Source organism: Diorhabda sublineata, chromosome 11 (assembly GCF_026230105.1).
Source record: "Diorhabda sublineata isolate icDioSubl1.1 chromosome 11, icDioSubl1.1, whole genome shotgun sequence".
Lineage (NCBI taxonomy): Eukaryota > Metazoa > Arthropoda > Insecta > Coleoptera > Chrysomelidae > Diorhabda > Diorhabda sublineata.
In genome coordinates, this window is record NC_079484.1 from 8019095 (window position 1) to 8044859 (window position 25765).

The 25765-nt window shown below is 32.7% G+C and overlaps 1 protein-coding gene across 13 annotated transcripts in view; it reads left to right on the top strand.

Annotated features, from left to right (window-relative positions):
* The window catches only part of LOC130450233 (disks large 1 tumor suppressor protein), a 1338131-nt gene that overhangs the window by 525524 nt on the left and 786842 nt on the right, over positions 1–25765 (top strand). For 11 of the 13 annotated variants that reach the window (XM_056788509.1, XM_056788517.1, XM_056788518.1 and 8 more), the window contains exon 3: positions 3418–3722. The exons of the other annotated variants lie outside the window; for them this stretch is intronic. In XM_056788509.1, coding sequence (XP_056644487.1) covers positions 3418–3722 — 305 coding nt within the window. The remainder of the gene's footprint in view (positions 1–3417; positions 3723–25765) is intronic. 13 annotated transcript variants of the gene reach the window in all.

The following is a 25765-nucleotide window of genomic DNA, read 5'->3' on the forward strand; positions in this document are numbered from 1 at the left end:
ACACTCAAGTAAACTTTTACACCAAAGGTTTATTCATATTTGATTGATCTATTTTCCACAATTGCTTCTATTGCCTGCAATTATAAATCCTCGATTCCACTCTTTTTTCGAAAAAATATTGACAAAAGTCACAATACGAAGGTTTATAGTTCATGTTTTGTGTTACAGCGTAGATGGCGTGAAAATAATGCTGTGACATAAAAAATTCCCAGAATTATATATTCTGAATTATAGGGCTTTGAAGTTGCGAAATCAAAACTTATATCTAAGTATATTTTCCAAATTATACATTACACCATTATGAATTTTTAATGGATAATTACGTATGTAGTGTTTGACAGAATAAAAAATTTAACACTACCATCTGAAAGGCAAGGGGCTGCTCATGCCCAATGGTTAACAATCCGTAACTTTACAGGGACATCCTGTACAATCGAAAGATAGCAAAAATGACTTTTTCAATCGATTTTTTAACAAAAAGGTACTTCTCGTTTAACTCAATAAAATTTATGGTTTAGGAGATATGTAAATTTTTAGATTGTTGTATATGCCGAGGAAACTCTTCTATAAAGAGACATTCTGAATCGTGTTACTTAAATAAGAAAAGAATTGAAGAGCCTTCCAAGATTCTGCTATATAGCGTCACAAGTTTATTATATAATCATTCCGTTCCTTGTGTTTATCGGTGTTGCATACACCAAGCTTTCAGGATATCCCCAAAAAAATAAATCCATTTTATTTAATTCAGGGGAACGGAGCAGCTATGCAAATGGACCTCCACAATCAATCCAGGAACAATGTTATTAAGATGATATTTTACATCATTCAGGAGGTAAAGATAGGCTCCATCGTGCATGAACCACATGTCTCTCCGATGTTTAGCTGAAAATTCAGGATATTATAAAAAAAATCGGATCTACTTGAAAATTGATTCTTTGTATAAATTGAACCGTGAGGACTTTCATTTTCCCATAAATGTAGATTATGGCAATTAATAAAAACATCTCGTGTGAAACCAGCTTCATTAGTAAACATTTAAATATCCTCCGTAGACTCCGAAAGTGTATAGAACGCAAGGTGCGCACATCGAATATTTATTATAGTTTTTTTGTTTTTATCGGATAAGTTTTAGGCTAACCAACTAAATTTCACTACATTTCAATTTTTTCTCTATTATAGTAACACAATGTTCGACAGTATGCAGTTCAATTAGAATTATTTGATTGTGGTTTAATACCTCCTGTAAGTATTTTTGATAAATAATCACAATTTATGATAATTTTATTCAGAATGACTCATTAAAGCGAACGATTAAAAAATTTACAAATCTCCTAAACCATATATTTGATCGAGATAAGTAGAGAGTACCTTTTTGTGAAAAAATCGATTGAAAAATTCATTGTTACTAAGCTCAAATAGTATAGGTTTTCTCTGTAAAAATTACGAATTGTAAACAATTGGGCATAAGCCGCCCCTGGCCTTCATATAGTAGTGTAGAATTATTTATTTCTTCAACTACACAACATGGGCATACGTAATCATCTATTAAAAATTCATAATGTCTGTATGTATAATTTAGAAAATATACTTAAATATAAGTTCTAATTGCACAATCGTACGAGAATTTTTTATGTCACACCATTATTTTCACGTCCTCTACTCACATCCGAATTTTTTGTAGTAAGTCCTGGAACACCCTGTATATTTATGTCGTTGACTAGTTAAATACAATGAAATTTCTAATTTTTACTTTGAATATAAGCTGTTATTATCAAAAGTATTCCAACCTATTTATGAATTAAAACTTCTAATGATGAGATTATTATTTCTATTTGTATCGTTATAACTAGAATTTGCAATATAGTGTGTTAGGTAAAATACAGTTTCCTCTTAACCCACGCACATTTCACTCAAGTAATATAAGCACTACCCACTTAATATTTATGAATCCGATACAATAAAATGTACTTCAAACATTATAAATATTCAATGAACTACATATTGTTGCAGTAATTCAAACATAGAATTCTTATAATGTCGTAAATGTTGGTTGGAAATGGAAAAAGGTGGAAAATGAGTCCTTTATTTTGAAATAAAGCGCCCGAACAAGTTTATGGACAGGCTTAGAAAATCGTTTAGATATTCGATCAATGTCTGCGGGATGTATATTTGTTGCAGGTGTAAAAACTATTACTTCGAAATTTCTCTTTTCAAAATATTGCATAGAATTGTAGAAGTGATTTGAGAAGGGGATAGAGGAAGACATTTTTAAAAGAACATAGAAATATTTCCTAATATTTGTAACTTTATAATACAAATGAGAAATGTTTTTTAGATCTCTTCAATATAAATCAATTATTTTCTACCTTTTGATTGAAAAAAATTCACTTTGGGTTGTATCTGATTCATAAAAAACAAGTCGAAATCTATTCGATTTAATTATTGCAAGAAGTTTATCAACGTCGCTCATATTTTTCCATCTTCATATCGTGTATTTAGTCAAGTATTTCTGATGCAGAGACGCATAATGACATTCAACTATATTTGAATGATTTTTGGTTTATGTTTTCACTACATTTGACATGATAAACCCCCTCGCGATGCCGTGGAAGAGGGCCCACTCCTAGCTACTTCGATATGTTAGGTTGTACCCTGAAATTATTCCCCATAGAGAATATTTATAATGAGATTTTAATGGAATTATATCCCACATTGATTTAATCATTTGTCGTTAAATATTTGTTGAAATTGAAAATATTATTTAGTACAACATAAAATTTACTTTGGAATATATTCTTATGAGTAGTCTCAAATATTTTTGGGAAGTTGGGCTACCTTCACTAAAGAAAAGCTCGTTTGAGTGCATGATTTATACAAATTCAGCTCCAAATTCCCAATTTTTTTCTTCAATATCTTCTATATCTATGGACGTATCCACGTTTGAATCTTTTTGGGTATTTCTTTTGTGATTTTTTCATTAATATTTTTTATTTCGCTTCGTTCGTGCTGAATAAATCGTCACGTAAATCTGATTCATCATAACTATCCCCATTTCTCAATACAATTGAAATATGCAGTACTTTTTCTGAAACATCCTATTGTAAATATTCCCTCAACTCTTTATTATTTCGTTTGTAGAAATCCTCTCAATAACTCCTTCATCTTTATATAATTAATCACTCTATCATTTAACCTACTAACAATTTCAAGTTATACATAATAATGTTTGCAGAGTTTATATTTATTAACAATATTAATAGATTTTTTAAATAGTGAATTGAAACATTCGAAATTTGTGAATGATAATTTCGAATCTTTTTCTCAAATATAAACTTCTTGCAATTATCAAACTCGTCCATTGAAGTGATGTCGTTATTGGAAAATTTTCATAAACAACATCACCGTAACTTCATATAGGGTGTCCCACCTGAGCTTGCCCTGCTATGAGGGATCGTCTACGATGAGGCGGCCAATTGGCATGGCTCTGTTCGGTATGGTGTGGTTGTTGCGCGTGCGCAGTGAGATGAAAAGATGTGCTAAGTGTCGTCGGGAGTTAAAGGAAAAACAACTAGAGCAAGAACAAAAAGCATCTGCATCATGTTCTACATTTTTCACCATAGATGCTCCCACTGTTCTTCCAAGTACTGAAACTCTATTAACTCCGGAAAGGTTAGGACCTACAACGTACTGCGAAGTTCATGGATTCAACCCTCCAAAAGAAGGTTAGTTTTCAGTTCAGTTATTCTTGCACAAAGAAATTTTTATATTACTTCCGTTTACTGACTTTTGAATATGAAGTATTTCTTTTCTACACGCTAAAATTGTTTTTGAACATGTAGCTGTTCACCTTAGGTGTATGAAGACAATAACTTGGTCATTAATTCTCGCGTCAGTCAATGTAATTATGAGATAATTTCAAGTTTATGTAGACGTAACTTAGTTTAGCGGCAATTTCAAGTAGTCAAATTTTCTATTGCAATGATGGACACTTTTTACAAAAAGTCTTTGATCAAAAGTGTTAAGAAACGTGAATAAAATGCGATAAATTGAAGCAAATATCGAAGAAGAAGAATAGGTGCCAAAAATAATTTGGGTATGTGAGACCTAAAGTTTGCTTCTTAGTAGCTGACTTTAGAGAACGTTCAATATCACTATTGGAGACAACTGAAGAAGATATATTGAACCAAAAATTGTAAGTTGTACTATCGTGCATTTGAAAGAGGCGTTATTGTTCGAAGACCTGATATTCCAAAATTTATATCAGATGCAAATTTCGATGTCATGAAATAATTTATTAAATTTAATATTCAGTAGATTTTGAAATTTCGAGAAGCTCAGAGTTGACAAGACTTGCTGCGTATTACACAGAAAGTTATGATAGAAGACTACAAAGATCCTTCAGGATCAGTAGATGAGAAAGGATGCTCTTATGCACCTACGTGAAGCTCAATGTTTATCAAAAAAATAGATAAGCATGAATCACGGAATTTTTTGTTTATTTAATTCCTGGATCTCCAAACCAATTTTTGATACCTACTTTCTGAAACTAAATGATACATCTACGTCAATGAATTCTTAACTTGCGTATCTAAGTGTGAGTTCGTATTTGGTTTCCTTGAATCTCATATTTGTACGAAATATAAAAGGGGAAAGTTGAAGAGAAAGTTTTTGTCACAAATCATAATATAAGAATTTGAGGTATTCACATTCACACCATAATATGTGGAGATCGGAAGAAGAGTATTTATACAATCATGTAAGGAATGTCAACAGCCTTATAAGGATAAAACACAAACGATATAGATATAAAATTTCAACTTTTGTTGAAAAACTCTTCATATGTGCCACAAAAATATAGAAGTGTGAAACAAGCAACTAAATCTTAAATAGATAATTCTCATGTCCAATTTAACACTCAGTTAAATTTTATTATCATTAGCTGCTCTGCCATTAGATTCTTCTTTACTTTCTTCCCCTAACAGTCCTGTCAGTAGTAGTTTAAAATCTATAGTCTTCACCATCATCTCCAATCTCTTCATAACTAGATTAAATGGCGCTGATCTTGCAAAATGTTTCTCTTGCCTTATGCTGTCGAACCTGATGTTGCTAGTTTCCTAAAAATATTATCATTAACTGCTCTGCCATTAGATACTTCCTTACTTTCTTCCCCTAACAGTCTTGTCGGAAGTAGTTTCAAATCCATCGTGTCCATTCTCTCTTCATAACTAGACTTAACCTTCCATTAGGCGCGCGGGTATTTCTAACGTATTTGGTCGCGTTGTATCTAGCAGATACATATATCAAATAAATTTTTTTTATTATTATTATTTTCAATATATCAATACAGCAAATTTTATATGAATACTTCTTTTCTTCGCTTTTAATTTAACATTTTTTCAAGTAAAAAAAATAATTATTTTATATGTAAAATTTTAATTATGTTATCGACAGAACTAGTTTTAAAGTTACATTATTCAAAATATTTTACAAACTTAATCGGAGTAATCACCCTCTTCAATTTCTTTATTATAACATTTATTACAAATCATATTTGTATGGAGTTTTATACATAAATGAATTCCACATTTTTTACAACAATATGCAGATACTGACGTTTTCTTATTTTCTACATAGCATGGTTCGCATCGCTTTCTTTTACTTGGTCCAAGTGTTGCCTCTTGAACTTCTTGTTGTGCTTCCAAGGTTTTGTAATTTTTGAGCAAATCTTTGGTTTGTCGTGAGAGACTTTTTATTTGGGCCCTCACTTTTAGTTGTTCGTCTAGCAAGGCTAGTCTTAATTTTTTCAAATATTCTCTTCTTGTGACAAACGTATTTTTGTTTTCAAGAAATGTCACCCGCGAGTTGATTCCAGCTACATTCAGTAAATGGTAAAAAATTACCATCGGCCACCTCTTAGTTGATCTAGCAGCATTATTAAAAATTTTGATACCATATTTGTTTGGTTTCGATGCTATGTACTGTCGAAATGCACATCGACCACGATATGCTGGCAGCATTTCATCTATGGTCACGTTTTGCTCAAGATGATAATGTTTTTTGCAGTTTTCAATGAAATTACTGAAGAGATTCCTAACAGCTGCTAACTTGTCAAATTCACGTCTTTCTTCTCTTGTAGACCTATCATCAAATCTTTAGACATCTGAGTAGAAATCTGAAGCGCTTTTCAGTCATTGCCATTTTGAAAAGATCAAATCCTGGCCCGTCAGCTGCACAAAAATCTTTCAAATTGCGGTGACCTCCTGGAAATACACCTGCTAGGTATAACAGGCCAAACAATCCTCTTATTTCAATCAAGTCTGTGGGACGACGAATTTCTTTCACGGTTGAATTTGGCTTTTATACTTTCTATATATAGATTTGTGGAATCAACTATCATGTTTAGCATATCACTAAAAAATAGATTCCAGCAATCTAATTCAGTTTCGGCGTTTATGGCTGTTTGACCAATTACACCAGATAACTTCATCATAATATGAGGACGGGCTCGATTTACTCTTGGTACAATTTTACTCCATCGTGTTCCGTCTTTGCCTACAATGATCATTTCAATGTAACACAATACAAGTGCATAAAATAGCTCCAGCTTACCCAAAAAAAAATTACTGTCATATTTTTATTTCAAGTTCATGATTAGTCTCGGAATCAACTGATCTTGTCTCGACGTGGTCTTCTGTTTCAGATTCATCAGAGTCATCCACATCTTATTGTAAATTTTTAATTTGACACTCGCACAAGCACTTTTAGAATACAAATAAACAAATAAATACTTAAAAACAATAAAATTTACATTTGAATAATTACAAAACGTCGAAATGAACGAGAACTTATCCCAACTAAATCTGAAGATAAACTGACGCTTTTGGTTGCGCTGTATCTAGCAGGTACAAATCCGGTGGTCGGACGGCCAGGGGTTGTAAAAGTAAAATCAGCCGATTGTACTTCTAGGAAAGGCTTCGAGATACATCTGCCGAGAACTACTGCAAATCTCCATTTTCTAGAGCTATTACATAAATAAATATTTAGCAAAAAGTTAGCCATGTATATTGTAGATACATGTTGATGTTTCGCTAATAATATTGTAATTTGCTCCTCTGCTAGGACTAAACTTTTTCTTTATTTCCTTCTAAACAGTCCTGTCAGAAGCATTTTCAAATTTGTCGTCTTCATCTTCTTTACGACTGACAAGACTCTTCCTTCACTTCCTTCCAAACATTCTTTCAGAAGCATTTTCAAATTCGTCGTCTGCATCTTCTTCTTTTGAGATAAGAAGTTTTGCTTTTCCATTTTTTGAACAGTTTTCATTATTTTTTTGCTCTAGTGACATATTCATTTGCTTCTTACCGTTTTGAATGATGATTGAAAAGATAAACGTCAAATTTGAACATACTTAGATGGGTTAATAATTTTCCATAGAAATGTATCAGTGGCAAAAAGATAGCATTCAAATATAATGGAACCAAATCACAGAAAGGATTTTGACGAACATTCGCAATTCACTGCATCCTACTTTGTTTTTTCGAGTTTGAATTCAGTTTCCAACATATTATTCGTGAGAAGAATAGTTTTGAATTTGACATTTGAAATAGTGTTAGAAAGTTATACAAACAAAGATCTACAAACTTCGTTAGTACACAACTACTTTCTCCTACATGACAAAGTTTTTATTCATAGAATTTTCGAACAATTTTCGTTTGCGTTAAATTTTTTCAAATATTTAGCTATTAAATCTATCCATTATTCATTGGAATTGCTTTGAATTTTTTTTGTCTGCATATAAATCATCGATCGAGAACGGCGTGATTACTCGTGTCAATCAATTATTTTAAACAGTTTTCTTCTTATAGTACTAAATTTGAGTCCTCTTCATAAGTAACCTCTACGAGTTACTAGCATCGTGTGAAACAGTATTTAGTCTATACGCTGCTCTATAGTTCATAATAAAAGGGTATCTGTATGTTGATATCAACCAGATTCGTGTCAATTGTGTTCTTTCATGTAATCTAGTTTGGTATTCATGAAATAAACATTCACAATGACAAACGATACGAATATATACCGAAATTTCTGGAAACGCGAAAACAATTGTTCAACTCTCAACATGAAATTCGTTTTGGTACCGGTGACAGCTTTTGTGTGGTTTGTAAATCAAAGTAGGTCACATTAATCAAGATTTACTCCATAGTGAAAAGCTAAGCCTACTCAAACATTATATGTCCAAATTATAACGTTAGCGTATGAAATTTTGATAATGGGGTGAAGTTGTATGGGATTAAACAAGACTACTTCTACTATACTCTTCTACTCAAAAGATTGACTATTTACGGATGATATGAAGTAATTATAACAAACAACTATCTCACTAAGATGAGTTTTGAATGATGTATAAAATTTATTATGTTCACTTTTGTTAAAAACAATATTAATTATTTTTATTGAGCTTACTCTAAGTTATAATCGGTTAAAAGCAAGTATATCTTCCATTGTTTCGACTTTTTGAAATTGTCTAGTCGATATGGCTTAAAAAAAATAGAAAACCATTTTTATAGTAAGTTTCCCATAACTGAAACTAGATATTTGAGGTCTTGTACTGGAATTAGTTTTTTTTTAGATCCATTGCATCGATTGAGAGAGAAACAGAATTTGGAAAATAAGAAGAAATAAGGAAAAACTCAACAATAATGTCATGAAATTATTTTGTCGATTGAAATTTTCGACTTTGCACGTACAGAGTGAGGAAATAAGATCCGAAGATAATGAAAGGTTTTATAGTCCAAGAAATTGGAACAAAGTTGAGAACATTGTGAATGACTATGAATAAATAAAAAGCAATGCTAGGTACTGACTATCAGAGAAAATACTTGAAGAGCTTCTAATTGATAAAGTAATTAGACAAGGTGATACACTACCTGCAACGCCATAGCACGTTAACAAATATAAACGATAAACGATACCATACACAAACAACAAAGTCCTAAGTATAAAAAGAAAAATATTATGGAAAGTATGTTAAGAAACCTGATAACAGTAGGAGAATAGATAGAGTTGAAAATAATTGAGATTAAAACAGAAATTATGAGATACGGCAATCAATTCAAGAGAGGAACATTGAAAACAGCGATTGTGAAAATGTACAAAACTTCGAATATCTGTCCTTAAAGATTAAAAGTAACTGGGAAATTAGATCAGAAATATGAAAGAACTATTACCAGCTACTATGAATGTGAGTAGAGATTAGTATCATATACACCACGACCTAAAGAATCTATTTGGTTCCCCCTTTCCTGCTGCGATATTGGGGAACCCAGTGTTTATAGCTGATCTGTTAATCCCACTCCATTTAGAAAATTCGAAAAGTGGGATGTCAGTATCTGCCAGAAATCTTTGTCTTCTATTTCACACGTCGAGAGAATGTGGATAGATTATGGATGTATTATTTACGTCTTAAGGTGTTAATTGAGGTGACAGTGCCCCGATAGGACTCCTGTTAGTATTCTTAGATTGTTCCTACTTGGATTGATACATTCAGCAGATCTACTTTGGTTATAGTTTCCCAGGAGAGTCTTTGCCTGTCTCAGCATTCGTGGGTCCAATAGAAGGGTCCAAGTCACTTGAAGGACTTATCTGCACCCGCTTTTCCGAGCTTATCAGCTATTTAATTTCCCTTTACTCCGGTGTGTCCTAGAATCTATCGTAGAGTAATTTTATTTTTTTTGCCTAGCTCGTTTATTTTCTATATGCAATTCCAAACAAATTTCTACTTTATAAATGCTTAGTGTTTTGTCTAGGCTTCCAGAGTGTTGGGTTGTGGGCCAATACACTCCTATTCCAGCACAATCTGCTGCTTTAGATCCATCCGTATATCATTAATGGCGTTATTGGTCACTTCTTGTATTGTGTTCCTTTCCAATTACTTCTACAAATTAGTAATGAGATAAATTTTTGTGTCCCAGATTTAGTATCTCAAACCACCGCCTCATATGTGATGGTTGGTCTCACAATTGCCATGTACATCCACAGTAAGATCTTTGGAATGATAAAGAAAGAATAGAAAGGTTAGGTCCAGATACAGGCGGTGAAAAAACTAGAAGAAGACTTCAATAGAATAGGAATCAAGCGATAGGAAAAAAGCATTAAGGAGAGAACCGGTTGGCGAATAATTAGCAACAAAGTGAGATCAATGGATAATTGGGATGGATTTACTCTACAAAAGGATCTAGAAAACCTTCAGCTCCCCAACCATACAAGCGGTGTAGAAATATATTCAGAGTGTATCGTAGACGACCCAAACAGAGCAATTAACTTTATATCTCTTTATAGGGACTCGAAGTAAAGCTCTAAATTTCGAAAAGACTTAATTTCCTTGGAACCCTTCAATCCAATAAGTAATGTTAAGGATAAGGTGATCAAACCAATTTGGGGATTTATTAGAGGTGATTTATTTTTAATATTTCACGTGAAGGTTTATTTGTCCGTTGATTAGACAAATTTTATTTAATTTTAAAACGTTTCTTATTCTTATAATCTTTCGTAAAACTTTGTTATTTTCGAGGAATATCCAAAAACATGTTTTCAGCAATGTTATTTAAAAAGTTACAAGAATTGACAATGGATTTTTAGATCAAATTTGAGAATTTCCAATTCTGTTTTTCTAGTAATTAAATTCTGATATAATTTAAAATGGGTGGACAATTCTCATCCTGTATCTACCAACAATAGTGTAACTTCTATTTTTCTTTGAAATTGTGTTAAATATATCTGGAATTTTTTATATCCAATAACAGAGTACTGAAATATTTTCGTGATACCTCTATATTTCAAAAGGAGGAAAGTTTGGCTGCTATTACGCCGAAAATACCACAAATATTTCAAGCACCAAAATCAACCGAAACATCGAAGCTGAAATCAGAAGTTGGATTTTCTAGCTTGTTCTCAACTGCGAGTTTCCAAATCCATTGATTTATTTTTAGAACGCCCATGAGGATAATGTTGATATCTTTTAGTATACATAGTTTGTTCAAAAGTAACATAAAAGCATTATAACTTGATAGCTTCACACCAAAGTTTGATCAAATATTCCAAAGAAAATCAATTCTTCCAAGTATGATAATGAATTAGCAGCTACTCCTGTATATTTTATCACTCCGTGATAACACTATACAATATCGATTTCTCTTTAGTATGCTTACTAAACCACCTAGAACAAATTTATCTTTTTAAAAAACACAAATAAAAATTTCTGATTGAGGTTAGCTGTAAAATTATATATTATTAATGTCTGCAGAAGCCATAAAACCAATTGGATTACTAACAAATCATAAAAAATGCCGCGTGTTTGTTGTTAATAATCTCTTGAATGTAAAAAATATCCAATGTCATATAAAAACTGTGAATTTCTTTGTTAATGACCCCACCAAGTCAAAATTGGTCTATAAATTCCTTCTAAACATTTGGTTTCCGGTTTCTTGACACTACTTTAGTGTATTGTTCCAGATGTCAAAAGTTTTCTGTAGATCTTGGACGTTTACTGCAATCAGAACTATATCACCAGCATATGTTTCCTTAGATATTTTCACTATTTGCATATTTCTATATCCAACGCTCTGTTTGAGTTCTGTATGAAACGATATTTAATATATCATCTAGAAATATGTGGGAACGCAGTATATTCAAGCTACCTTCTTATCCAACTTCTTCGGCTTTTTTTTACGAATAACATCCCGTTTATATAGGCTCATGTTTACATCTCGAAAGTCAATATCTAATCTTTCTTCTTTTCAAATTTTTCCATGTTTTTGTTCGTACTTTGTCAAAAGCTCTATTCATATTAAAATATATCTGTATATCAGCTCTATCTATAAGTTGTTTGATAGTAAATACGTTATCTAGTACACTTTTACTTTCTACACTTTCATTCTTTATGTATATTTGGACTTGGAATTCAACCTTTCTTAAAGATTTAATTATTTTGTAACACAACTTCTGGTTTTCTTCGTTCTCACTTTCCAGTTTAATTCGGAATTGTCTAATACGTTTTTTTTGCTCCAGATCCTATATATTTCACACTTTTCTTTAATCTTTAAAAATTTTCATAGTTTTTTATTATTTGCTTGCCAAATATGGCCTTAAAACTTTTATGTATATAAAATTGCCAATAAAAACCCCAGCCATGATAAATCTCTACCTCAAAACAATCTGTTTAGAGTGCTGGAAATTATTTTTACCTTCTATGAGTTTAAAAAAAGTGAATTCTGTAATTTTCGACTAGTTTGGAAGCATATTTTGTTACTTTCCCAAGACGAGATTCCTAATTACTCTAATCGCAAAAATAACAATCCTACTAAATGTCTGCAACTTCAAGTACATTACCAATTTATTCATGCTTAGCTGTTATATCTGTTAAACTGTAAAAGCAGTTTGCTAGATTTGTAATAGTAATAGTGAGAACGCTCTACTATAAAATTTAATGATCTAATATGTATCCATGTAATTGGATCCTATTTAACTGAAGGACAACGGGTCGTAACTATATACTATCGGGGTGAAACTGGAAATTGCAATCTGTTAGATCAATCCGGCAAATTATACTAATAGATGTCTTCGTGTCCATCTACATGACATGCATTAAGTGCATTCCTAAAATACTTGTTAATACTAGATTTTTTTGTATTTTTAAATAATACCATTACTCTTAAAACATCATCATCATCATTAACACCACGCCCATGCTTGGCCACTTCTTTTGGCGTTTTTTACTAACTTATCCGCAACATTTTCTACCATAGGAGTAGAGCTGATTAGCCATTAGAAAACTATGGATTGAAAAGTCACTCAAACTTTAATTTAACTTCCTAATTATCACAACCAACTTTTTCCGCTTCTTCGTCGTACGTTAGGACTTAGTCCTATGTTTGCGTCAATGGTTGCCTAGCTGCAGCTGGGATGATAAAGACCAGCTTTCATACTATCTTATAGGTGGTCGTCCTGGTGGTTGGGATGTATCCGGTTTCTCTTCCTTTGCAATCTTTGCCAACCTGTCGTCTGAAATTCTGTCCATGTGGTCTCTCCATTCTTTTAGCCGATTTCTCGCCTATCTCACTACATCCTGGATGTCATATATCTCCCCTATTTTATCATTTCTCTTGTGGACAAATAATGTGAGTAGTTCTTAAAAGCCCCTTAGTTATGGTATTCTCTACTTTGGTCTCTATCGGGGATGTCATTACTGGTTTCAAACAGCTCTTGTATATTCTGACTTTGCCCCTGGTAGTCATATATTTGTTTCGCCAAATTACATCTCTCAGGTACCATGATAGTGATGACGCCTTTGTTTTTTGAGCTTTCACTTGTAGTTCTTAAAAGCCGCTTAGTTATGGTATTCTCTGCTTTGATCTCTATCGCGGATGTCATTACTGGTCACAAACAGCTCTTGTATATTCTGACTTTGCCCCTGGTACTCATATATTTATTCCACCAAATTACATCTCTCAGGTACCATGATATTGATGACGCCTTTGTTTTTTGAGCTTTCACTTCATTCTCTAAATTTCTATTACTTGTTACGTTCGCTCCTAGATATTTGAATGACATCACTTGTTCTACATTCTGATCGTATATTGCGAGTTTACATCTTATCGGATCTTCAGGGATATTTGCATGTTAAAAGCTTTGTAAATTATCTTCGTCTTCTGAGATGATCACTACCTCATCAGCATAACATACTATTTTTATTTCTTTGTTTCCCATCCGGTATCCTCTTTCAGCTTGCTTTACCTCGTTTATAATCTCATCCATTATGCTTCTAAACAACATCGGACTGAGGCTGTTCTCTTGTCTGATACCGGGCGTCACAGATATTCTACTACTCGGTGTTCAGATCAGAAGTTTGCTGATATTCATCCAACTAATGTACAATACCTATATTTTGTTTTGAATTATCAACACAGTAAGTGAAATATACAAAAACATACTTATTAATACTTATTTAAAGTTGCCGAATGCAAATCAATACGCTGGAGATCTGGTGATACCTTGCTGTTGATGCAGTTGGATATATTACTTCTTAAATGACAAGGAAACTGAAAGAGAACTGGAAGCAGAAGGCTACGAGGACGATTCTATTTGAATAGGTGGAGAAGAATGTAAGAAATCTTAATAATATTCATATAACATCATCAAATACTCATACTTCAAATGAAGTCTATCTTGATCAATAGTCAACATAACAACTTAATGCAGTCATCTCAGAGTGATTTGATTAGAAAATAGAATCAAACTATAAGCATATATTTTTTTACGCGGTTTTTCTTTGTATTGTCGTGGAAGAATTATAATCTTCTACTAGCGTATAATAGCAATTACCTAAAGTAATCTCTTCTCGCTCGTTGTGGAATATACCATTATTATAGTATGGGCATCATTGTAGACTACTTAATCTATCATGACTAATACAGAACTGTTCAACCCTTAATATTGAGTTTCAAAATTTTGCTATTTCATATATAATAACTTCAGATATAAGAGGAGAGGATCATGGAAAAAAAGGTTTTTTGCAATTCTGCTTACATGTGTCAATGACTCGGGAATATTACCAGATGAATGTAACGCGTAACCTCCTCTTTAATTATTGATAAATTTACGAAACGCTGTTCCAATTCTAAAGAGCGGGATGTTACAACGTATTTCACTCTTTGTCAATGCACACCCGTAGCAATCACGATAGTCCGTATCAATATTTTATTAAGTAAAATGAAATTTAATTTCAATTGGAATTGTATCCATCAGAAATGAGATTGACAGTAGAGTAGACATATAAATGTTTATAGTTTTGTCTATATATAAATAATTCGGCTCAGTGTTTTCATTTTTACCTCAAAATATAATTTTTATATTATAAATTTTCAATTGAGTAGAATTATTTGTAGATTATAGCTCATGGAATTCATATTTAGAATTTTGGACTCATTTCATTCCATTCGAGAAATTCAATAAAACCTCAAAATGAATCGATTTATTCCTCTACCTACTACACTTAGAATCAAAGTAAATTTTTGTAAATTTGTGGCGATTTTATATTCGCTGCTCTGCAGCTGCCTGGTTGGAAGTTTTAACTACCAGACTACAAAATGAACTCACTCCAACATCTGGGAATCCAGTTGAGGGCTGCAACTATCCCAGCTCTATTTTTAATATATAAATAGATCTTTGGTAGCGTTGTTTTTAATTTATAACTTTACAACTGCTTTTGTTCGTTGTACTCTTTTGTATACGCGAATTAACAAAATTTTTTATTGTTCTTAGCAATAAATATTAATTTGAATTATCGTATCCGGGGATAGTTTTATATTTTTAATTCTTAATTTAATTTATAAGGTGTTCTAGCTTTCCGCATTTTTATTAATTGTTAACGTCATTCGTTAAGTTCGTGGCATCCAATTTAAAATAAATCGTTTACCCCATCTGATTACCAGTTATTTATATACTTTAACTAAGGCCGATTACCACTGAGGAAGAGTCTCTTGTCGAGGAATTGAAGGTTGAATACAAGAATACAACTCATTAGTTTTTCCTCCGATGTACGTATATGTAAAATATTTTCAATTTCACTCTTTTTTATAAAGAAATTTTTGTTGTTCATCTACACATAGTCGAAACATTTCAATAACAAATACTTTAGAAGCACAGTATATAATTCAAGTTCCTAATCGCATTTTCATATAGGACATGGGTATTTGGTGATTTCCAGTCTGGTGCGATCGGCCTTTCAAGACGCCTATGTGCTCAACGGTCCTTCACCGCCCACAATCCAATAATCTTTGAACTGGAACCCCATAATATGTGCACATTAAGAAGGAGCCCGACCAGGGGCGTTCCATGATTATATATATTTGATTCCTATATGGACATCGCAATAACTACAGTTATTCAAATGAAATCTGGATTTATTCCTAAATAAGCAATATTTCAATTCATTGATGGTTTAGATACGTTTTTCTAAGCATCACCGTTTGAATAACCCATTGTATATGCTCACAAGAAGCAGAACATGAAACCCAGTGACCTGACTGGGCATCTCAACATTCTAAAGGAAAATGAGGTGCCCCTGGTCATGGACACTATTTGTTCCAAACTATGCTTTACCAAAAACTATAAAACAAGTCGACAGCAATGGACAAATGCACAGCTTATGTTCTCACGAAATGAGGATCATTATTTTTCAACACTAATGGCTCGAAGACGAAAAATGGACAAGTAGGGGCAGGAATATTAGGCGGAAACATGCGCTATCCTAATATGCGCAGCTCGTTGCGCATCATGTAACAATAGCAATGCAAAGATATTTATCATATCAGATAGCAGAGCAGCCTCACAAGCCCTTGACTTTTATGAAATTAAGGCGAAGCTAATATGAAACTTCATCGAATATTTGGACTCACTGGGAGTAAACAATGAAGGTACTCTTTTATATGTACTTGGCCACAACGGAGTACACGACAAAGAACAAGCCGTTCGTCTGGGGGAAGGGGAAACAATTCCTTTCATAGGATACAACCCTGCATAGTTTTCCCAAGAAACCCTTTAAGTGGGAAAATGAAAAGAAATTAGGAAAATGGAATAATACCCTAAGTCTGAAGCAATAGAAAAGATTTCTTTCCTGTTCCACCAACTGGTATAAAAAGGCTCTTCCATCGAACAAGACGAGCTAAGGAGAGTTATTAGTATGCTCATTGGACACTGTCTGGTGAATTACGTTCTGAAGAGCATCGAAGAAACTCCCAACAGCTCCTATAGCTTCTGTAAAGAACCAAAGGAAATCTCCGAACACCTTCTTTGTGATTGCGAGACAATCCACAAACAAAGACTACAGTTCATACTCTCAAGCTTTTTAGGACCAGAAAAAGTAAGCCATATAGCCCCAAGACAGGAAGCTCACATTGTAAAGTTACTGCTCTCTGACTGGCAAACAGTCCAGAGTATAAAATAGATCTATAGGTCAAACTGTACCAGACTACATTCGATTGATCTACCAAAATACGCAGATTCCTGCCAAAGAAGGCTATTTTTGGGAGGTTTTGTGTCCCACTTCTCTGTCAAGATACTTAAATCTTTTAGCAAAATGAACAGAACTTTCCCATAGATCAGCTATTTTCATGGTTTGCTTGTAGAATCTGTCCAACATAACAATCGTCTTGAGATGGAGCATTTTCCTATCAGAAGAGCGAACAGCAGTTTGATGTCGTTTCTGGTCAACACAAGAAATTCTTCAGACTTCTTAGTTGATACAGCTATGAATTTTTTGGATTGTCTTAGTCCAATCATCTATGATTCATAGTTAACTGAGGATGTGAGTCCTTCTTCTCTTCAAACCAAAGATATATGTAACCTTTTCCTAACAGTTTCCTTTGAAATTATTCAGTGCAATACTCTATTAACTTGAAAAGCGGTAAAGGTTGGGTTCCTTTTGTAGTAATGCAAAGATAACGGTCTTCGGCAACTCCATATTACTACAACCTTGTGGAAAACCTTGACATTTGATATTTAACACTCATAGAAGGGCCTTGAACGTTTTCGTGGAAAAAAACACATTAAACCCCTCTTTCAAATTCAATCAAAATGATGGATTAAAAAAAAACTAAGGCGATAATGGAAACCTCAGTCTTAAACTGAATGTGATGGAAAAGCAAAAAAGTCACAAAAGCACATTTTATCTATCGTTGTGTGAAACTAACATACAAACCAATAACCAACCATATTTTTGATTTTTTTCACTCATACAATTCACGAGATACAAGATTCTCATCAATTATTTAGTAATGTAAATTTCAGTGACTGAAGAAATAAGTAAATGAATGAAAAAACTTAATTGAAAACAACCAGGAGTGTTTTTTTTTAAATTTAGTAATACTTACAGAATATGCATTATTTGTTCCGAATTTGAACGAAACTGTTCTGAATTCTTGTCTCTTGTACATTTTGTTAAAATGTCTACCGCAATCAAATTGCCAAGCTAGAAATAATGTATGACGAGTAATTTCAGAATATGAACTGCAGTAACTGTAGTTGCAAAAATTGAGAAATGAGAACGTTCAAAAAGATTATGAACGTTTGAAGGAAATAATTTCCAGGTCAGGTAATCGACAACGTCAAATTAAATAGACACAACGAACTAATGAGAAATCCAATTATCACGGTGTATTTGACGATTTGTACAGACATCTTTACTTGTTAGCTTTTCTCGCGTAATTATTTTCTCTGACCTATATACTCGATTTCGTTTTCTGAATTATAGAAGAATGGGGATTTAGTCCTGCCTATTTTTCATTCGCTTTGATGGTTAGGTCGATGTACAATTTATTAGAATTGGTACAGAATTGTAGAAATGTGTCAATTAAACAGAAGATTTAATGAGTAGTTTTGATATTATAAACTAATCTAAAAGTTCAGTTGTTCCTATATTCCTCTTGAGGAAATTTATAATTGGATGTTACGTTTTTATGCAGCTATTTTAAGACAAAATTGGAGGGGTTTCTTAATCAACCATTGCATTAAAAAAAGATCAGATATTCCGTATTCAAACTTCAGAGAATGCATTCATTGTGATGTAGCTGTCGCCTAATAAGCTCATCAATCATCATGTAATTTATTAATTACGACATAATATCTATGAGAATGTCACACCGAGGAAATTAACTTCAGAACCATATCTTTACAATATCGACGATTAAAGAACGAAGCGATTTGTAGAATTACTGATGCCAATGAAAACTCCGGATTTGAAGTATTTTACTAGATTCTACATTGATGGCTCGAAATTGGAAAAGGGACAATTAGGGACAAGAACCAAGCTCGTCATCTCAATAGGCTCAGAATCTCAGAATAATTTCCCGTACATACGCTTCACTTACTTGCGCAGATCGTTGCGCATGATGTAATTATCACAATGCCAAGATATTCATGCTATCAGATAGTAGAGTATTCTTACAAACATGTAACTCTAAAATTGAGTAATTGCTGATATGGACATCGAATATTTGACCTCACTGGGGCAATTAACAAAGTTTCTCTTTCCCAAAAAGTCATTAGTCATGGTCATAAAGTAGTGGGAAAACGAGAAGAAATCAGAAATTTGGAATAAGACTCAAAGTCTGAAACCATCGAAGAGATTTCTTTCTCTTTCTACCAACTGGTCTCTAAAAGCTTCTACACTGAACAAAAATAGAATAAGAAGAGTTACTGGTATGATCATTAGATACTCTCCGATGAACTAACATGTGAAGAACACAGGAGAAACTTCCGATAGCTCCTATTATTTCTGTAAGGAACCAAAAAAAAAACCACCGAACTCTTTTGCAATTTTGAGGCAAACCATAGATAAAGACTATTATACTTACAATGAAGCTTTTCAAAGCTAGAAGAGGTAGTTGACAGTACCGCACAGCTCCCAGACAGGTACCTGACTTTGAAAAGTCATTGCTGCCTAACTGGTAAACAGGGTACACAACATATCAATTGGTGAAAGTGTTAACGAGATGGATTTACAAACTTTGCGCTCATTTATTCTAATATAATCTGAATGTATTTAAATAATATCAAATAAGACTTTCAACTAGAAAAAGAAGGTGTCAAGTTTACAAGATACAAATTATCAAAATACACATTTTTTGTGGAAGCACAGAGTTTGATATGATAGATATTTGTGGAAAAATTGTCAAATTCATTTCATATTTGAATGCTCACGATATATTATGGGTATAAGTTCTCTACCAATTCAGAAAACGACGCTGCTATAACCAGCTATACCACTAAAAGTTCACCAAATGCTCCATAACGACCTTCGGGTAGAGATACAGAAGATAATACAAGCTATCAGAAAAGGATCCGCTTGCATTCTTCAAACCAAAGCGCGTTGGAATGAGTATTTTACTTGCTTTAATGACGCAGTTTAAGTAAAATGGATCGGATATTTTCCGTGTAGATCCACTACTTTATTTCTGAAACGAATAACGAAAACAGTCGATTTCAAAGTGCGAGCTTACTCTGAAAAAAGCAAATACGGTTTCATCGACTGGAAAAGCGATGGCGATCGTTTGTTGGAATAGTCATGAGATTGCGTTCATTTTCAGTAAGGTAAGACAGTGGTAGATTAGTACCACGCATCAATGATTCATTTAGTGAAGGAAGAAATTGGATAAAAGCGACTACATCTGAAAAAAAAGTGCTTCTGTTTCATGACAATTCGCCTTTTCAAATTTCGATTATTGCTATCGCCAATTAATGGATTGCACTTTGAATTAGTTGACCACCCATCGCCTCACTCTTTCCTGTTTCCTCACATCAAATTCTTGTAGAAGAGAGATTCCGTTCAGACGAAGACATTATCGCATACGCAAACGACTATTTTAAGGAAAAATATGACAACTATTATTTGGAATAATCGAGAAGGTTACAGCAAGGTGGGATAAAACTTCTTCTTTAACTTTGGTTGCGTTGAACTGAATGGAATATTATTTGTTTAAATACAAGTGAGGAATTCAGTACGTTCAAAAAATGATCTTTTAAAATTATTGATCGTAACAGATTTCCTCATGCTAAGAATTTTTTATATGAACTTAGTTGTTGATAAATCGTCGTTGACAACAACAAAAACACTTTATTATTCATCATAATTCAAATTACTAACAGTCCCGCTGAAATCATCGACAGCTTACTCGTTTTTCTCAAATTCTCAAATTTCAATTGAAGTTCAATTTTGTTTATTTTCTCTACACCATCTGATGGATGGTGGGGCCACTTACAAAGGCTGGATAATAAAGTACAAGTTAAGAAAATTTGGGAAAGTAAAATGAGAGGAAAAATGAAAAAGGGAAGACCACGATTAATAAGGGATCACACGCTAGGAGAAATCTTGAAAAAGAAGGAATGGTCATGGGCCGAAGAGAAAAATTTGACGGAAGATAGATAGGACTAAGATATATTTATAAGCAGTTAGCTCAATAGTAAAATTGACACCCCTACACACTATAGGTTGTATACATATATTTTATTTACCTTGTCTGTCTTCTGTGAACCTCTTCAGAAGTATTACAATAAACTTTATAAATAATATCACTGCTTATATTGCCAGATGTTTAAGATTTTAGTTGCAAATCAAATTTTTCTAATTCTCTCTATAATAACGGTTACCGGCTGTTGTACAAAACTCTCCTGGAATATCTTGTTGAATGGTTGATGAAAAATGCTTATTATACATTCTCATGATATTCTCTATCAATTTTGTCGAGAGCTATTTGAATATTTTAGAACTCTTAATACATATTTCTTTATTGTATTTCTAATGAAGCGCATCATGATTTCCGCTGCAGTTCCGAAATGAACTGTTTACAAAAAGAAGTAATAAGAAGACACCAATCTCTCTAGTATTTCCAGTTTAAAATTGCTTAATATACCTTCTTCGAAAGTGACGTTTTAGTTTTATTTTGAAAAATATAATAATAGACAGAACCAACCCGTGCAATTTTATAAATGAGATCTACTTCAAATTGAAAATGAATAAGAATAGAAAAAATGTAAGGAAAAAACTCAGAAGTTTACATTATAAATGGAACAGAAGAAAGAAATTCGTATTTCATTGAAAATTCTGAAGTCGCTCTTTCATATATTTGCATCATTGGAATGCACAATTTATATTTGAAGAAGTACGTAACATATAATAGTGTTATGTTTTTCTTATTATAATTTATTTTAACTGTTTTTATGATGAGGCGGATGTATACATAATGTTTCTAACTTAATTTATTTATTCGCTTACACTGAGTACACTAAACTATTTACTATCAACTAAACTATACACTAAGACTTATTACTAAACATTACTAAACATATTACTAAAATTCTTAACATATTAAATTATTTAAACACATCGTTTACTCGTGTATGCCGATGTGTTCGTGATGACATCAGATTATTTACTCCTCCCTGATGAACGAGTATTTATACAAAAAGAATTCCTGGATAATTCTATTTTACAAAGTAAACAAACAAAAAAAGGAGTTCCTATAAATTGTTTCTTTAAAAACAATATAAGCAACTGTCTATATGTCATATGAAGAATAAAGATTTCCACTTATTTTCACGAATTTTGTAACCAGCGCGTCCACCAAATTTTCGATTTTGTTGAAATTCTAATTTGTTCACCATTCATTCTTATCACTATCACAATAATTCTTTAATATGGAAATATGGTTGTAAGAGATTAGAGTCAACCAAAGAATAAAAAATACTGTGGTAGAGTTATGGGGCATTCTAAAAGTAGATTCAAAATTTTAATAAAATGGCGTATCCGCGTTTCCTATGACAATATTGCTATTTAAATTTGCCATAAATATCAAAGAAAAAGAAACGAGAACTTTTGCATATTTTTCGATATATCAAACCGTTTTTGAGATACAGGAAGGCATATCGCTTAGTTATCTATAGCATAATGCAAGTCAATCGTTCCACATAGAATGAGAATAAGTCATTGTTAATAGTCTTCGATTTCTGCTATAATTTATAAATATAATTTGCCCTTAACTTAAGTGACTATTATTTTAATAGATATATTCTGTTTCAGCTTTCTTGAGATTGTTTTCACGTTTTTCAGTACAGGATTCTTTCGAGCGTTTATTATTTATTACTTGGAATAGACTCATCATGTCAAATGAGTCATCATCATGAGTCTATGATAAGGACTAGATAATGACCAGTTCTTTTTGATTCCTTGTTATTCTTCCACATGTCTTACGATGACATTTACGAATTCAGTGACAAATTTAATGGCTGAGTTTAGTAGTACTGTACCTTAATTTTAAAGTACATCTAATTTATTCGTGAAAAAATTAGTAAGTTCTACCTTTAGTTGTCGTTTTCAATATTTTAACAACATATTTGGTACATCAACTCATCCGGGCTCTTTCCTATTTTTAAACATTTTTGTCGGATCTATAGTTATTCTTATATTTTCCCCATCATGGGAACTTGTCCGAAATGAACATACGGAGAAAACACGCTTCTCAATACTAGGCATTGAAGAGCCATTAGCTAAAACCACATGAAAGGCTGGAAAATGTAATTCAGATTCGGAGATCCATAATAGATCTGAGCAGCCTTCTACGTATATCTACTATTCTTAAGATGAGTAAGGAAATTAATTTTAAAAGTTCAATTACACTGAATTATCAGATTCCAGTATGGTATTAATTGGAGAAATTCCAATTTCTTATAGTTTGTTGTTTCAATTTGATCAGTAATACCAGAATTGGATCTAATTAGACGCAAAGTTCAAGGAATTATCGAACTTCATTTATGAAAACGCTCTTTCGGCCAAACTTTCAATTCCAACTTAATATTTAAATTATTTGGATGTTAATTTCAACGATATTCGTGGAGGTACTATTTTTAATAGAAAATATACAAAATGTTATTCGTAAGGTTTCTGTCTACTAAATAATTTAAAAAAAGGTAACCACTTATTGAAGAATTCATTTCACATTATAGAACACGCTATTACGAGGGATCCTACTCAAGATTTGAGATATAGCAACACTGATGTGAATATGTCAAATCTAACATTGCCATCATAAAGTTTGACACTTTTAATGGTGAACTTACTTAGAACGTAATTCGTTTTTAATACCCGATATAAAACTTCAGCTTCTGTAACAATGTACCAACTCGTGATCGTGGTTGTCGTGTAAGATTATGCAGCTTGTGGTTTTAATTACGAAATAAAAAACAAATATATATATTTACAATGTATCGGTAAAAAATGTATCATTTCTCTATTTTATATTGTTTAGTACTTACTTCATGCTAAAATGCAGTTTGAAGAATTTGGAAGCTCTAGGTTTTGATTTTTCGATTTTCCAACTTCACAAAATGGATTATGTACTATATTCCAGGTAAAACTCTCATTTAATCCACCACGAGTTGTATTATGTGTTAGGACCACCTTTTCGTTTGCCTGAAATATCCCTATTCCGAGTTGGCACATCCTTATCTCAACGAGTTCTAGTTCTAGGGCACCCGTGCTATTTGAGTTGTTTACAGATACTTGAAATATTCATTCATTAGTACCACCTCGAAACACCTCATATTTTGCTGGGTTTCCTAATTCAATCGTAGTCGCATTTCGCTACAGGATGAATTTCGTGAAGGTCGGCTAAAATCGGCTGTTCTGCCAGAAAACATCGATGCTGTACTACAACTTATATTGCAAGATCATCTGGTGTCTTACCGTGAGATTGAGGCATACTTGTGCATTAGTTATATTCGCATACATTCATCATTACATACATACAATACATACAACATTTAGCTGAGAAAGAGATTGATTCGCGATGGATACCGCATAATTTTACAATCGCTCAAAAAAAGCTTCCGTCGATTGGTGAAAAGAAATGCTGAATAAATTGTGACAGACGACAAATCACGGATCTATGTATATGAACTCGAAACTAAACAACAATGGACTGTAGGGATCTTTTAAGACTAGCCAAATCCAATAAAAGTTGTTCTCACCCGAGGCACTACGAAGCAAATGGTCGCCTTGTTCTCGAAATAACTGGGAGTTTTGCCACCATTCCACTAGAGTATCATAGAGCGGTCAATTCCGAATGGTATACCAGCATTCGTTTGTCAGAAATTTTCGAAAAAATCAGGAAAAGCAAAGGCAGAAGACGAATCATTCTCCTCCACGACAAAACGAGCTCTTACACATCAGTTCAAACAAAAACTTTTTTGAACCTAACCAGTGATTTCTTCTAATTCTCACAAACCAAAAATATCAATTACAAATATGTTTAGTAGCAACCTTCGTATTATTCTAAACATCTATGTGAATAACTGAATGATCATAATTTTGTTATTAATAAACAAGAGATTCTAAAAATAATCAAAATCCTTGTTTCACATTTTATTCAGTACAACTCATTCTTATTTCAATAAGCTATTTAAACAAGTTTTTTCTGTTATGTGGTTAATGAAGGCTATGATACAATACATACTTCTTCATATCACTCAACCTTGTATGAAATTTTGTTTAACAAATCTTCTAAATAAAACATCTCATCAATAGGCAGATTTCACAGAAATAATTGGGGATAGCATCCTCAAGAGTAACTTCAATCTTTTATTTTCTATATTTACAGCGTGGAAGATCTCTGCGTAGCAAATGTCCTCACTAGGGTATGGTTTAGTTCCGTTGATATAACTCTCTCACCTTACAGTGTGGTATTTAATAATTCAGGAAACAACTAACTTTCCCCATTAGGAAGTTTTTTTCTTATAAAAACAATTAAACACAAAACGGAAAAGTTTTTTGTCTGTAACACTCTGTTAATCAATTAAAAGTTGTTATTCTGTCAAGAGATTCACTAAATGGATGAGGAAGAGGCAGTTAATTTGTTTTTCCGGTTTTTCTGGAATAAAAAACAAAGAAAAAAAGGGCGACGCAAAAAGTGTTTGGATAGGAATGATTTAGTATATTCGTTAAATCAACTGTAGGCGGATGCAGCATCTAATACATTAGAAACAAGATTGGGTTGAATTTTAAGAATTTAACTACGTTTTCAGTTTTAATTACCAAATAAATTAGACAGGCACTTTAGTCTCTTGTTTCATTTTGAAGAATTTGTGTCGAAATTTGACTCGAATTTATTATTTCACCAGAAAATGTCGTTGTTGTCCTAATTTCGTCCTAGTTTGCGAG